The 15,841-nt window shown below is 51.0% G+C and overlaps 1 protein-coding gene across 1 annotated transcript in view; it reads right to left on the reverse strand.

The window, feature by feature from the left end:
* Positions 1–15,131, reverse strand: part of CAPN9 (calpain 9) — a 56,155-nt gene extending 41,024 nt beyond the window's left edge. Inside the window, exons 1-3 of the mRNA XM_002760907.6 lie at positions 14,843–15,131; positions 6,982–7,051; positions 2,537–2,655 (exon numbers count right to left, since the gene is read on the reverse strand). Of these exons, the coding sequence (XP_002760953.5) occupies positions 2,537–2,655; positions 6,982–7,051; positions 14,843–15,055 (402 nt within the window). The 5' untranslated portion in view covers positions 15,056–15,131. The remainder of the gene's footprint in view (positions 1–2,536; positions 2,656–6,981; positions 7,052–14,842) is intronic.
* Between the last annotated feature and the right edge of the window lie 710 nt (positions 15,132–15,841).

The raw sequence follows: 15,841 nt of genomic DNA on the forward strand, positions 1-15,841 counted from the left end.
TCATCCTGGGCATCTTGCTGCATCAGTGATTCAATCCCTATCAGAAGACTCAGCCATAGTGTGGCTGAGGGTGTGTGTGTGTGTGTGTATGTGTGTCTGTATGTGTATGCGTGTGTATATGTGTATGTGTGTGCATGCATGTATATGTGTGTATGCGTGTGTGCGTGCATGTGTATGTGTGCGTGCATGTGTATATGTATGTGTGCCTGCATGCGCGTGTGCGTGCATTGTATGTGTGTGCACGTATGTGTGTGCGCATGTGTGTGCACGTGCATGTGTGTATGTATATGTGTCTGTGTGCGCGCACACATGTGTGTGTGCGCGTGTGTGCGCATGTGCGTGTGCACGTATGTGTGTGCGCGTGCTTGCATGTGTATGTGTGTGTGCATGTGTATGTGCATATGTGCGCACACACGCACGTGTGTGTGTATGTGTGTGCGCATGTGCGCAAGTGTATGGTGGGTGTGTGTATGTGTGTATGTACGCGCATGTGTGTGTGCATGTGTATGTGTGTATGTGTGTGTGCGTGTGTGTGTATGTGTATGTGTGTGTGCATGCGCATGTGTATGTGTGTGTGTGTGTTAAGGAAGATTCCTGTCACCTGCCTCAGCTGGACTTCCCCTGTGGGGCTTCCCACTCTTGGGGCTATTCCCAGCTTCAATTGGACTGAGGCACAGTTGAGATAGTTGTTTCAAGTCCAGGCCTGGGCCTTGGGTTTCCTGAGCAAGGGAGGGGTGGGGAGGAGCATCAGGGCTGGTCTTCCTTGCAGAGGGACCGGCTCAGGGTGCCTGCGAGTCAGGAGAGATGTATTTGCCAGGCCAGAAGGCTCTGCTAACTACCTAGCACCCACACACCTGTACTGTGGCTGAGGGGTGGAAGAGAAGTGTGAAGGAGGTAGATTTATTTCCAACGCTCTGCTTCCCAGGAGGCCAAGGAGGGCAGCAGGCAGAGTATTATTATTGTGGGACTGACAGGCACCAACAGTCCCACCCCACCTGATCTCTGGGGGCACAAAAGGATGCTGGAGCCAGAACCCCTGAGTTCTAGAGCTGGCTTGGCAACTTACTGATTTGTGACCTTGGATCAGCCACTTCCACTCCCTGGGGCTCAGAGTCCTCAGGGGTCAAATGAGGAGACAGGGTCAGGGGATTGCCATGGCCCCTCCCAGCTGTGACATTCCAGGGACAACAACACTATTTCCTTGGGAAGCCCAAGATCAGATGTTGGTGGTTCCGGTAAAGGCAGCAGTTCTGCTGGATTTTCTGAGCTTAAACACCCCCAACACTGCCACCCTGGTGTGTTCAAGAGAACTGGGGAAAGGTCGGCTCCTGGGGCCACCATCAAGCCAAGGCTGTGGTCTCAGCAGAAGTCACAGGAGGGAGGGGAGATAGCCAGGTGGTGGCAGGTCTAGGGGAGAGCAGCAGTAGAGTTTCCCTAGACCCCAAAGTGATTCTGTCCCCGGTGGGCGCAGGAGGCCTGAACCTTGGGAACAGCGAACTTCCTGACTACACATGGCCTGCTTGCTGTCTATGCCTTTGAAACATGTCTGTGAGATTGGTGACTGGACTTGAGAGTACCTCTGCTTATCAGATTGCAGGCCTCAGGGATGGAAGGAACACGCTGGCCCTGAGTGGTAGCCTGTGAGTCAGGAGAAGGTGACACTACCGGGGGTAGAGGGTAAAGGAATGCGGGCTCAGGGCCTGGCTCTGTGCCGGCTCCGCGTGTGATGTGACGCAGCTCTACAGGAAGCCCGCAGGGAAGGTCAGTGTCTCCTTTGTTCAGATGAGTGTAGACGGGCTTAGTGTCACCAAGAAAACTGCCTGAGGTGACCTGCCTAAGTACAAGGGACAAGCTTCAGTGTCTGATTGAACCCTCTGTAAGGATGGGGGTAGATGAGAGAGTAGAGGGATAGAAAGTGGAGGTGAAGGGGCAGGAAACGGCCTCCTGGGGGCACGATGAGCACCTGAACTGAGGGTTTGCGGGCCACACAGGACTCCAGCAGCGGCTGTCCATGTTTTTCTCAGTTTGTATTTTAAAAAAAATAAAATATATTTTTTAGTTTTTATTTTTTTTAGTGTTTTTCTCAGTTTTTATTTTTTTAAAAATAAAAAATATATATTTTTTTAAAATTCCCTCAAGGTCCCCAAATTTACATTTCTTCCACAAGGAGCCCCTCTCAGTTTATGAGGAATCAACCAGTTTCCTGGAGGTATAATCAGTTTAGTGAGTTTGTGCTTAAAGCACCAGAAACTCCAAAAAATAAAACCCTTCACATGTAGACCTCCAGACTGGCCAAAACATCACTTACAGTTTTACATCTACGTTCCATAAGGATTCACCATGCAATGCCATTAACATTCTTCGGAGGTATTTCGCTGTTATTCCATCATAAAGTGTGGCTTTGGCGTGGTTTAGGACCATATGTCACACAGATCCGATGCCATTTTTTCCAGTGTTACCAGGCAGTGGGAAAATGCACCTGGCATTATGCTGAGCCCCAAAGAGGTAAACCCACTGGCCCAGGGCTGCCTCTTACCTGGAAATGGAATATCCCGGCATAACCAGGGCCAAAGCTTTGGTCCTGGGGGACGACTCTGGCCAGTGCTTTTTGATTAAGCGTAAGGGAGGCGATGGCGGCTAATAGCCAGCAGTCTCCTGCAAAATGAAAGCCATAAATCAGTTTTCATTGCTATTTCACAGCAAATAGGAAAACTCTGTGCCAGAAGGGGATGCGGGGAGTTCCAGATGTGGCCACGTCTTTTCTACCTGTTTAAAAACAGATGGGACCCTGACAAGTCCCCTCCCCTTCTGTTCCCTTTATTGCTCTTCTGCCCAGTCTATCATAAACAGCTGTTGCCTTCTTGGCACTGTTACAGGATTTGCTTACTTGGGTTTCAGACACATGGCTGCGTGATGCATCAGCTCTGTGAATTCCAGCAACTTCCTTTCCAGAGGCCCGAGGCTGCACACATCAGTGTTAGCGTGGGCTTGGTGAGCAGGCATTTTGTAGCTGCAGCCCAAACTGTTCTGCAGTGCTTGGGAGGGTGGTTAGAAATAGCCCCTGTAGCCTCAACTCAGACTCAGCCTAATTACAGATAGTGGTACCTCTGAGGTCCACTGGTGAGAACTTCCCAGCTGTGTCTTCCGGAAGAAAACTGAAAGTGAAGTCAAACATCCTTGATGCATTCCTCCGCCCACGCTGAGTGTGGACTCGTGTCTGGCATGTGCCTCACTGCATCTCAGATGCTGCCTGTGTAAGCAGATACCTGAAAGGATCCATTGATCCAACAGGACCCCTCGGCTTTATCCAGATTCATTTCAGTAGACAACACCAACGTCATTGGAACCTAAGAGCCCATCACACTCAGCTGGCAGTTTCTGAGTTCACATTTCTGGAAAGCACTGTGTACCACTGGGGTTGGGACATTGTAATATGGCCCCTTTCTGGCTATTTTACACAGGCAAGAGAGACTCGCCAGGGACGAACATTTGGAAAACTACTTCTGAATCGCCCTGGTTCTGGCTTTGTGGGAGGTGTCAGCAGAGTACAAGCCACCCCAGCCTTAGCTGGGGCACAGAAGAATTGGTGTCTAATGCATCTGCTGGTCTTCGGGAGCCTCGGGTCAGCTTTGGGAGATGCTACTAGGGTGACCTGGCTGGAGCCAGCAGGACCATTGTTCACAGACTTTACCAAGTGCCTCTAGGGTGGCAGACCTTGTGCCACACAGAAGATACGAAGATAAGGAGAGACTCAGTGTCTGCTTTCAGCTCCAGGCGGCCAGGCCAGCAGGAGTCTAATAGAGTGAACTCAGCTGTGGGCTGACCTTCCCCAGCCCTCCTTCAAGCTTTAACTTTGTCCAGTTGAGGAAAATGATTGCTTCCTGGCCTGAGAACTCAACACTTCACGGGTATTCAGCTAGAAATGCCCTGAACTTTTGGAGGGGGAGATTGAGAAGCCAGTGTTATTTATACAATTTAAAAGAAAGGAAAAAAACTCAGCAATAAAACAAGACTGCTTTTCTCTCTGTTGGGCCTGGGCAAATGGATGGGGCTGGCCACCCAGCTGTGCCTGGAGAAGTGCCCTCTGTGGGTCAGCATGTTGCTCGGCTGTCTGGGTGGTACAGAGCAGAGGGCACTAGCGTGAGGAGCAGGCTGGAGTGCAGTGGCAGGATCTCGGCTCACTGCAGGGGAGAACCCTATGCCTCTGAGGTTCTCAGGGACCCCCTGCTGTGGTTGCTCTCCTGATCCCGCGACCCAGCCTCCCTCGCCATGTTCCATCCCCTCACACTCACCTAGCTCCCCCTGTCAGATAACAGCATGCCTTGATGCTGTTCTAGTTCTTTCTCTTCTTTTTTTGATAGAGATGTGGTCTTGCTATGTTGCCCAGGCCAGTCTAAAACTCTTGGGCTCAAGAGATCTTCCCACCTCACCCTCCCAAAGTGCTGGGATTCCAGGTGTGAGCACTGCACCCAGACAGATGTTCTAGTTCTCACTGTGGGTGGCAACAGGTCACGGCTGTTCATTTTCTTGTTATTCTTTATAACACATATATGCCATGTACAGTACTTGGTTGTGGTAAAAGTGTTAGAAAATGGCCAGGCGCAGTGGATCATGCCTGTAATCCCAGCACTTTGGGAGGCCGAGGCGGGTGGATCACAAGGTCAAGAGATTGAGACCATCCTGGTCAACATGGTGAAACCCCATCTCTACTAAAACTACAAAAATATTAGCTGGGCACGGTGGCGCGTGCCTGTAATCCCAGCTACTCCGGAGGCTGAGGCAGGAGAATTGCCTGAACCCAGGAGGCGGAGGTTGCGGTGAGCCAAGATCACACCATTGCACTCCAGCCTGGGTAACAAGAGTGAAACTCCGTCTCAAAAAAAAAAAAAATGTTAGAAAATAATATTTAGAATCAACCATCCACTAAGGTAAGATATAAGGTTGTAACTCGAAATATATGTTTATGCCAATGTGACAAACCAAAACTTTGAAAAACAAAGGAGCCGGTAGAATGATTTGCTATTGGATAGCAATGGAGGACTACAGGGTGGAGGGGAAGGGAGGCAGAGGAGGAAGGGGAGAGGTGGGTGGTGGGAGGGAGGATCGCCTAGGGAAGGACCACTGGAACATAAACATTTTGAAAAGTCTACATTATATCTAGAATATATACAGTTGTCCCTTGGTATACATGGGGGATTTGTTGAGGACCCTTCTATATACCAAAATCTGTGCATACTCAAGTACAACAGTAAGCCCTGTGCAATCTGCCTATACCAATCAGCCCTATGTACATGTGGATTTCAAATCCTGAAATAGTATATTCCCTCCCTCCCTCCCTCCCTTGGCGCTCCCTCTCTCCCCGCTCCCTCCCCTCCTTCCCCCTCCCCCCTCCCTCCTTCCCTTTCTTCCTTCTTTCCTTTCTCCCTTCCTTTTTTTCTTTTTTGTTTGTTTGAGACAGTGTCTTACTCTGTTACCCTGGCTGGAGTACAGTGGCACAATCTCAGCTCACTGTAGCCTCAACTTCCCAGGCTCAAGTGATCCTCCCACTTCAGCCTCCAAAGTAGCTGAAACTATGGTCACACACCACCAAGCCTGGCTAGTTTTTCCATTTTAATTTTTAGTAGAGATGAGGTCTCACTATGTTGCCCAGATTGGTCTCAAACTCCTTGGTTCAAGCAATTATCCAGCCTTGGCCTCCCAAAGTGCTGGGATTACAGGTGTTAGCCATCGCACTTGGCCTGGAATATGGTATTTTCTATCTGTGCTTTGTTGAAAAAAAAAAATCCACTTATAAGTGGTCCTGCACAGTTCAAACTCATGTTGTTAACGGGTCAGCTGTAGTTCTGTCCATCATCCATCTACACCTATCCATGCATATATTTACCACCTACCTTCCTATCATTATTTATCTATTATCTATCTATTGTTATCTATTTATTTTGTACGATCTATCAGTCAATCAACCTATCAATCTAGTTATCTATCTTATTATGCATCCATTTTCTACCTGTCATCTACTACTTATTATCTATGTTTCTATCTATCCATCTGCTTCTCTCTCTGCCTCTCTCTTTCTGTCTCAATTGTTTATCTGCTAATTAACTATCATCAGTCTAGGTTTGGGACTTTGGATCCTGTGTTTAGGGTAGCGTAGTTGCTCAGCATGGAGGTTCCAGCATGGCCTTTCTTAACCAAGAGACCAGAGTGACAAGCTCAGCTATAAACAAGTCAGGGTCTGCATAAGCATGCAGTGGTTTACTCTCGGCTGATTTCACTGGCATTTTTCTTTTTTAAGAAAGTCTCTCTCTCTTTTTTATAGATAGAATAAAGGTAAACCCAGCCCAGTTGGATTAAATCCTAAAATGCAGGACCCAATTTGAGTGACTTGAGGCACACTCAGGTCAATTGCAGGAGGGAGAGTAGATTGCTGGGAGCAGTTCCCCAGGGTATGCTCCTCAAGAGGAAGTTCGCAGCAACGGCTCTGCGGCTGGACTGCCTAGGTTCAAACCCTGATTGCCTATCTCCTACCTCTGTGACCTTGGACAAGTTACTTAGCCTTCCTCAGCCTCTGTTTCCTCATCTGTGATGTTAGGAGCGTGGGTTGGGTAAATGAAATGAGACAATGTGTGCTGACCAGACTGCCTGGCATGTGTGCAGGTGTCCACTACTGTGGTGGTGCCGGAAAGCCTGGCCATGCTGCTGGGTGTCACTCTCCTCTGTAGACTCTAGGGCTGGGAGCCCCACATCAGAGGCATGTCTGACTCTAGAGGAATGGGATGAAGAACTCCATTCCTCGTGAAGGGTTCCATGAGGCTTGAGGCCACTGGACTCCCTTCAGATGGAGCAAGGAAGCAGAGGCTGAAGCAGTGTTGCTCCCCCAGCCCCGTGCCTCTTGGCTCCTCAGGGACCCCATGCTGCAGCTGCTCTCCTGTCCCAGCAACCCAGCTTCCCTCTCACCATGCTCCATCCCTTCACACTCACCCAGCTCCCCCTGGCAGATGTCAGTCCTGGTGGCCCCTCCGATAATGAATTCCGGGTTTTTAACGATTTCCTGGAGGAATGAGAGTGTTATTAGGCTGAGGCCACCATGCTGCAAGCCACCATGAGAGGGCGGGCTCAGGGTCTCTCTGCTCTCTTGGGGCAGAGGGCTTTCCCGTGCTTGATTCTTTACCCCTACGAGGGCCAGGTGGATGTAAAAGGCTGCCCCCTCTCTTCACTCTGGACAAGCCTGGGCTCATCTTTGGTAAATCTCCCCCAGGGAGAGGTCCTGCCTCCTGAGCAGCACTCAGCACCAACCTCTGGCCAAAGACACTCAGGCCGCACCTGGCCATAAAGTGGGACATCCAGGCACACACCGAGGATTCCTGTGCTCACTCAGGCACTGGGCTAGGTCACCCCAGCTGTGAGCTCTGTGACCTCTCTGAGTTTCAGCAAGGTGAGTATTACATGCACCACAGGCTGGGGCCTTGGACTGAACCCACTCCCCACCTACCCAGCTTCTCCATTTCTTTCTTTATATAACCCTTCCCCACCAGTGGATACCAAATATATATAGTTTAAGAGACAGAGTCTTGCTCTGCTGCCCAGTCTGGGGTGCAGTGACATGATCATAGCTCACTACAGACTTGACCTTCTGTGCTCAAGCCATCCTTTCCCTTCAGCCTCCCAGGTAACTGGGACTACAGGTGTGAATCACCACGCCCAGCTAATTTTTAATTCTTTTTGTAGAGATAGGGGTCTTGCTATGTTGCCCAGGCTGGCTTCAAAGTCCTGGCCTCAAATGATTCTCCTGCCTTGGCATTCCAAGGTATTGAAGTTAAAGACACATGCCACACTGCCTGCTGTGTCTTTTTTTAGATATGCACTTAGGTAAACTTTTATGTATCTATACCATATAGAGAGATGCACACATCTCTCATATGGTTCACCGAAGTGCATTAGACATATATGTATGCGTACATATCATTCTACATTACACATAAGCACATACACTATGTGTATTAATCTAATCATTAGTACATATCAATATACACATATGCAATATGGAGAGATATTTACAAAACAAAAAGGTGTAGAAAGCAATCTTATGAAATTCACATATTCTTCCACGTTTTGAGTTGCTGGGCTCCATTCCTGGCACTGGAAAACAGCAAAGAGAGAGGGAAAACCCCTGCCCTCATGGAGCTGCCCTGGACGCGAGGGCGGTGATCGCAGAAGCCCCACCCTGTCCCATCCTTCTGCCCCACCTTTCTCCCAACCTGTCTTGGGCCTAGCCTCACCCACTGCACCCACTGTGCCTGCAGCTGCCACCACCTCCCAGAAGTGGTTGTTTTGTTCAGGAGAGTTTTGCAAATTGCCTCTGAGGAAGAGACAAACCATATATCAGGAGAGAGAAGAGCAAGGATGGAGAGGGAAGGTGGTGGGATGGGGCAAGTCCTGGGAGAGGAAACAGCCAATCCTGCGACAGCAATGCATGTTTGCTGAGTTCACTGGGCTGGGGCCTGCAGAGGAGTAAAGGATTTTTCCCACCTCTTCCCGCTTTTCCAGGCACCAGGACTGAGGAGGGGCCTGGCCTGGAGGTGGAAGGTTCCAGCAATGTCTGGGCAGACGCCTTGGGTGAGCTCAAGCTTCACCACCTTCCCCGGGAGATGTCTGCTTTGAATTGTCTTCCCCAGACTTCTCAGGACCCTGCCTCTCCTCTGATCTTGTGTCCCAAAGAATCAAAGGCAGGACAGAGATTTCTCTGAAGTCAAGGGGATTCTCAGCACCAAGACAAGCTTCGAGTGTGGTGCTCTCTCTGCATCCCCCAGGACATGCCAGCCTGGAGGAGTGCCAGACACCAAGGGCACCTGCCCAGAGAGAGCTATGTGCAGCGTTAGTGTCTAAAATATTCAAGAAAGCTTGGCCAGAAGAATTTCCGAAGAACACTGGGTGTTTGTTTTTAGATGCACCAAAACCCCAGGCCCAGCAGAGGTAAGGACCTCCCGAATGCCAGCCCCTTCTCCGCCGTGTCTCACACATCTTTGCATTTCCACCCCCAGCTCCAGGTAGCCTTGGAGCCTTTTCATTAAGTGAGCCTGATCTCCACGGTGGCAGGAAAGGCAGTGAAGGTGGGGTGGCTGCTAAGTGCTGGGTCCTGGCTTGCCTGTGCGGGCCCCTCCCCTCTGTAGGAGGCTCACTGCTGTTCTTCCTCCTCCACCTCGCTAGCCTAGGAGTTTGCAGGTGGCTCCCAGCTGAGCCCAGAGGGACAGTGCGAGCCAGGACCATGTTAGTGGGCCTTGATAGAGTCCCAGCAATAGCCTGCCCCTCTCAGCAGTGGGGCTCAGGGTGGGCCATTTAACTTCTCACGTCTGTGTCCTCATCTGCCACCAGCTCAGACATTCTAGACTTGTTGCAGAATGTGCCTGCCCCAAAGGGAACCCCAGGAGTCCCCCAAGCCCTCCCTGTCTTGATTGCCTAGCCCCTGCCAGGGGATCACCCTGACAAGCAATGTCCCCACTGCCAATGCTACTCACTCCTCAAGCGGGCATAAAACGGACTCCAGAAGCCACAGATCCCTGCCCAGCAGGCTGTGCTGGCTCTGGGCTGTTCCCGGATGCTTGCCTCCTTCCCATCCTCCCTGCCCCTCCCCTCCCCCAGCCTTCCTCAGGCCTGGCCCTGCTAACCATACCAAATGTGCCTGCAGCTGCCACCACCTTTCAGCTCCTGTCTTGCAATTGGTTGTTTTGTTCAGAATTGTGTTTTTGTTTTAAATCAAATCTCACCCAACGAGGATAAAAACACAAAAGGAGAAAACTCGGAAACTCCCACCAAGTAAACACAAATTAGCCATCCGGTATAAACTGGGAAGTGCCTGCATGAGTGACCGACTCCTCTGTGGGTCAGTGTTTCTGGAATTGGTGTGCACATGTGCCAGTCACAGGTGGTTCTGCGGACACATGTGTGGAAGGGACTGCTGGGCCATGGGCCTGGGTTAGGTGCCCGGGATTGGTGTGTATGCTGATAGGCCACATGCCCACCTGTGTAAGGTGCCTGTGACTCGCCTTGGCGTGTGTGCCCAGGTGTGGTACATGTGTGTGCCTATGCATGCTCCACATGTGTGCTGGTTGCATGTGCACCTAGGAGCATTGTCTATGCATGAGTGTCCTGCACGTGCATGTTGATCCTGGATGCACATTTGTTCCTGTGAAATGTTGTTTGGGAGGCCATGAGGATGAGGTTTACCTGAAGCTACAGTCCTGTGACAGGATGATCAGAGGCATCTGAGTTGCAGGGGTCTTGACAAACCTGAAGTGAATCCAGACTGCTGCCTAGAGATGCCTGAATCCCCGAGGGAGGCATGCAGACTCCCCTGCCCCACCGCCCTACCAGCAGGTGGTTTTCCTGGAGCACTAAGGGCCGTGCACCCGAGATGTTTGCTTTCAGGACCTGTTCTATTTACCTTGCACATCATCAGGGCTCAGCTGAAGACACAGACTTTCCTCTGCTAAGCACAGTGGATAATTACAAAAATAAAAGCCTCTTTCTTTTTTTTCTTCCTTCCTTCCTTCCTCCCTCCCTTCTGTTTCATTCCCTTCCTCCTCCCTTTCTTTCTCTCTTCCTCTCTTTCTCCCCTCCTCCCTCCCTCCTTCCTTCCCTCTTTCTTTCTTTCTTCCTTCCCTCTTTCTTCTTTCTTTCTTTCTTTTTCTTTCTTTCTTTCCTTCTTTCACATAGCCTTTTAGTGAAGAAAAGCCACATTTCTAGCAAGGTCTGGTGATGCCATTCATAGTTGTGTGTCAGTCCCTGTTGTGTGCCCAGCACTGTGGAGGCCATGGGGCCTTTGCGGCTCTCCCAGAATAACTGACAACCCCTCCTGGAGGTCAGGGGAGCAGCACAGGGAAGGGCAAGCTCACCATGCAGAAGAGGTTGTGGTCACATGCCACTCTGTGCACAGTCTGCTGGGGGGGTTGTTCACATGGGCTAGAGGGGTGTGGGCACCTTCGGGGAGGTGTCCTGGGTTGACACTGAGAAGTGGGGGAGGAGTTGCCTGGCCAAAAACAGATGGGTACAGGCAGACAGGGAGGGCTGGACCACATGGTGGCTGCTCCCCATCAGGCTGGGAGATCCTACATGACACCCCCTGCTCCTCTTTCTGTGTACCCACTTACACTCAGGTACACAGCCCCTTGCATGAGACCTGGGGGTGATCTCACCTTCTCTCCAGGTTAAGCCTATCACCCTCTCTGCCTCTCCCAGCCAGTTCCCCAAGTCACCCCCCTCAATGTACTCCTTGCCCTGGGTTCCCTTAAGGGCAAGTCTGGCTGTCTGCTGCCCTCCAATGTCCCCTTGGCTGTATGCTCTGCCCACCCTCCCCAAACACAGCTGTGTTTGACAAGAAGGTGGTGCTGGTGAGGAGGGCTGCCCTGCCCCGCGGTCCCACGGGCTGCTGAGACATGCACTGCATAATGCTGAGCCCCACTGCAAACAATGCCCCAGCCATAGAGGTCTGCAGGGAACCTGGCAACGCTTGGGATTTCCCTGGGGCCTGCTACCCTCCAACCCCCCGCACCTCCATGCTGCACAAAGAATCTCCATGCTCATCCCCAGCCCTTTTGCCCCTGATTTTACAGAAGTCTGTAAGATATGAGGCAAAGCCTCTAACTCCCCTAAATAAGAAACTGATAGGGGTGTGGGAGTGAGAACCAGACCAGAGGGACAATCTCAGTTGCAAATAAAGGAAAGGCCAGAACAGAGTCTGAAAACAAGTCCATGGGAATGACAGTAACACAGTAGACCTGGGTGAAGATCAATAAAGGGTCCAGCCTGGATGCAGACAGGGGGATGAGGAAGGGACAGAGGGCTGGTACAGGGGCATGGGCTGGGTGGCAGTTCGGGGGTACATCTTTGCAGGGCTGTTGTGTATGAAGGGCTCTGATGTGCGGATTAAGGCCTTACCCAGCATTTGGGGCAACGCCAGAGGAGCTAATATTAAGGCAGACAGCCCCTTGCTGCTGAGATCTGGGACTCTAGAGTTTCTGGGCAGGCCTTGGTGGCCGTGGTCCCAGGGGAGAAGACTTCTGAAGGCGAGACAAAGATGCTCTCCATGCTGGTTTGTGTGTCCAGCTTTTACCTTGGAGAATTCTAACTTTGACAAAACATAGGTGACTTGTAGAGCACAGATTATACTTTAAACTAGGTGATATCAATACAGACTGCAGAAATGATAATCTGCAATCCCAACCCAAATGCCCATGAATGGTAGACTGGGTAAAGAAAATGTGGCACATGGACACCATGGAATATTATGCAGCCATAAGAAAGGATGAGTTCACGTTCTTTGCAGGGACATGGATGAATCTGGAAACCATCATTCTCAGCAAACTGACACAAGAACAGAAAACCAAACACCGCATGTTCTCACTCATAAGTGGGTGTTGAACAGTGAGAACACATGGACACAGGGAGGGGAACATCACACACCGTGGCCTGTCAGGGGGTGGGGGCTAGCGGAGGGATAGCAGAGGGTGGGGGAATTGGGGAGGGATAACATTAGGAGAAATACCTAATATAGATGACAGGGGCATGGATGCAGCAAACCCCCATGGCACGTGTATACCAATGCAACAATCCAGCATGATTTGCACATGTGCCCCAGAACTTAAAGAAAATAAAAATAATATTGGGGCCCTCCTAGAATCAGGAGACGATAGTGTTGGATTCCAGTTACAACAGTAGAAAGAACAAGGACCGGCACTGATTATTTACACGCCAGGCTCTGTGCTAAGTGCTCTACTCATGGTAATGCAGCTGACCCTCACAAGGACCACGTAAGTTGCATTATTGTCCCCATTTTCAGGAAGAGAAAAAGTGCTTCCAACCTTTGCATATCAAGTGCCTGTGGAGAACATTAATATTTGTACGACACCCTGGATCGAACAGAAAGAGCTGCTGCTTCTGGCCATGGACTCTGATCCCCGGGGACCCAGGAGATTAACTTCTCTGGAATTCTATTCCCCAGGACTCCTGACTTCAACTGCAGGGAAATCTCTGGCCATAGTTAAAAATGCACCCATAGCCTGTAGCCTGGGGCAGCTGCCCACATGCCCATTTGTTTGTGTGTTGAGGCTGGAAATAAGCACAGGGAGACCTAAGGGGTATGGGTGGAGCCTCTCAGAGGTGACTACTTTATGTCTTGTAACTTCTGCTTTTTTATTTTGGAAATGTCCTATTTCTTACTTAGCAGAGCATTATCTACTAATCCCGTCTGTCAAGTGCAACCCCAGGTGATCTGCCAGTGCCCTTACCTTGCACTGCTACTGGCCATATGCAGAGAACCAAAACCGATCATAGCGTGCCTTCAGGTTGTGGGAAGGAAGGTGCTTGGGAGCTTTCACCCCAACTCCGAAAGGGCCACCGATTACCCAGCAGGTGAAGATCAAGCCACCTGCGTGCCGATGTGTGTGGTCACCTACACCCACACACGCATGCATATGCATTTATGCATGTGCATGCACATGTGCACAGTGACACAGTCACATACATACACACACAATCACATGCGTACGCACCCATGGTCACATACGTACACACACAAGTGCATGCACACACATACACCCTACACTGCCTACCACAGGAAATAGCAATAAAACCCTTACCACTTCAGAAAGAGCCACTCAGGCTCACTTTGGCCCTGCCTCTGAAGATCCCAGAATTTTGTGTATGTGCATTACCAAAAAAAAAAAAAAGCATCTATTTAAAATCATCAACATTATTTTAACGTTGGGAGATAGGAGGTGGTTATGGCCAGTCCTTTGCTATTCACGTGTAAGATGAGACTCAGAGCTAATCATCTTCACAATGACGATAACAACAGCAGTAATAGTAATAATGTGACAACAGCTGTAATGTACTGGAAACCTCCTGTGTGCTAGCCATTGGCCTGTGTTAGTTATCATTGTTCCCATTTTACAGGTGAGGAGACTGAGACTCAGGGAGGTTGTGATATGACTATAGGCATGAGACAAGTGAGCAGAAGAATGAGATGGGCGCTTAGGCTCTCATGTGCAGGACCAGCATCCCTTGTATCACCCCTCCTTGCCCAAAAGCAACCTGAACCCACAGGAGCCACTCCCAGGTCCGTACCCACCTGGAGGGAATGGAAGCCAGTCAAGCTGGCGCTGGGTCAGAGATAGAGCCCTGACTAACCCAGCATTGCAAATATTGACATGGCATCTCAGGTACAAGCTGGCGCCTCTTGGGACCCAGCAACCAGCTGGTGCCTCCTGGAATGACACCTCCAGACTGTCAGGGGTGGGGCACTGTTCATGCCGATCTCTGGGAAAGGGGGATGCATGGTTCTGGAGACAGCATTCCTGCTTTTGTATTCCATCTGTCTCACAGTTGCTGAGAACTTGCCGAGCCAATCATCCATCCACACTGAGCACCCTCGGCTCTGGGCCTGAAGCCACGGAGCACTGTTCACACGTGATCTCAGAGTTACCACACACACTGGGAGTGGGGAGGGACTGCCTGTCCTTGTGGACAAGGTTTTGATTCATGCCCATCACCTGCTGACAAGATCCGCTCCGACTCCAGGTCAGAGAGCTTGGGGCAGGGAAGGGGGTGCAGCCAGATGTCCCAGGTCCCCCCTGCAGAGCATCCCAGGAAAGGGACATAATTTCCTGCCTCCAAACTGCACAACTTTCCACAGTAGACTGGGATAATGCACCTCGGTCGCACTGAACATAGCTGGCCCCTCCCTGAGCCCCTGTTTCCACCTCCTCCTCCCCAGGAGCTTGCCACCCTCCTCAGGGGCTGCTGACCTCGGCGTCACCTGTGCTCCTTTCCCACTTGCCCCACTCACCCCTGGTCGTTTCCACACGAATGGGACCTGCGGCCTCTCGCTGTAGAACAGGGAGGAATTGCTGGCCGGGAAGTCTGCATCCTCAAACAGGGTTCCTCTCTGCAGGCACTCCTGCCTCAGCTGCTCAAAGCTCTGGCCTGAGGAGTGGGTGGTCCGGGCGTCCTTGGGAACTGGGTGTGCCTGGGGCCCTGGAGCTCGGTAGAAGTAAGGCATGGCTGCTCCCTGGAAGGCCGGATGGAAGAGGAAGTGAAGGAGCGAGCTGTGTGTGCCAGTCAAGAAGGAACGGCTCAGAGGGCCCCTGGACTAAGTGGCCCTCACCTCCACCTGTTTTCTGGGCACCTCCCTGTTAGACTGAGATGGGACACGCCCTGATGGAAAACAGCAGAGAGAGCCCTCTGCCCACTCTGAGCTGCTGCAGACCCAGAGCAGCCCTGGGGCCTGGCGGATTCCACTCAGGCGGCACCTCTGCTTAGTGGACTCATGAGTGGACTCACGAGTGGACTCATGGGGCCCAGTGGGAGAGAGAGGCTTGCTTCAGAAGGAAGAAGAGCAGGAAACCCAGTTGGTTGAGGGGCTTTATGGAGAAGGGCACGGTGTGGCCTTGAGTCACATCTGCTACATCAGAGAATGACAGAGTTTTGCAGTTGGAAGGGAGCCTGGTGAATGAAAACGGGAGGTACCATGTGAACACAGCTTGCACAGCACCTGCACAGGCAGTCCCATCGTGATCTAGAGCTGGGGTCAGCAAACTTTCTCTGTAAAGGCCCAAATAGTGAACATTTTCAGCTTTGTGGGCCGTATAGTCTGTTCTGCAACTACTCGACTTTGCTGCTATAGTGACAAAGCAGCCATACATGTGACACAGATGAATGGGTGTGGCAGTGTTCCAACAAAACTTTATTTACAAAAGCAGGTGGGGGCCAAATTTCATCCAAGCTGACCCCTGATAGAGGAGAACTCACAGAGGACATCTGCTCCTCCTCTAGCATGCGCCTCCCT

Source organism: Callithrix jacchus, chromosome 19, assembly GCF_049354715.1.
Source record: "Callithrix jacchus isolate 240 chromosome 19, calJac240_pri, whole genome shotgun sequence".
Taxonomy (NCBI): domain Eukaryota; kingdom Metazoa; phylum Chordata; class Mammalia; order Primates; family Cebidae; genus Callithrix; species Callithrix jacchus.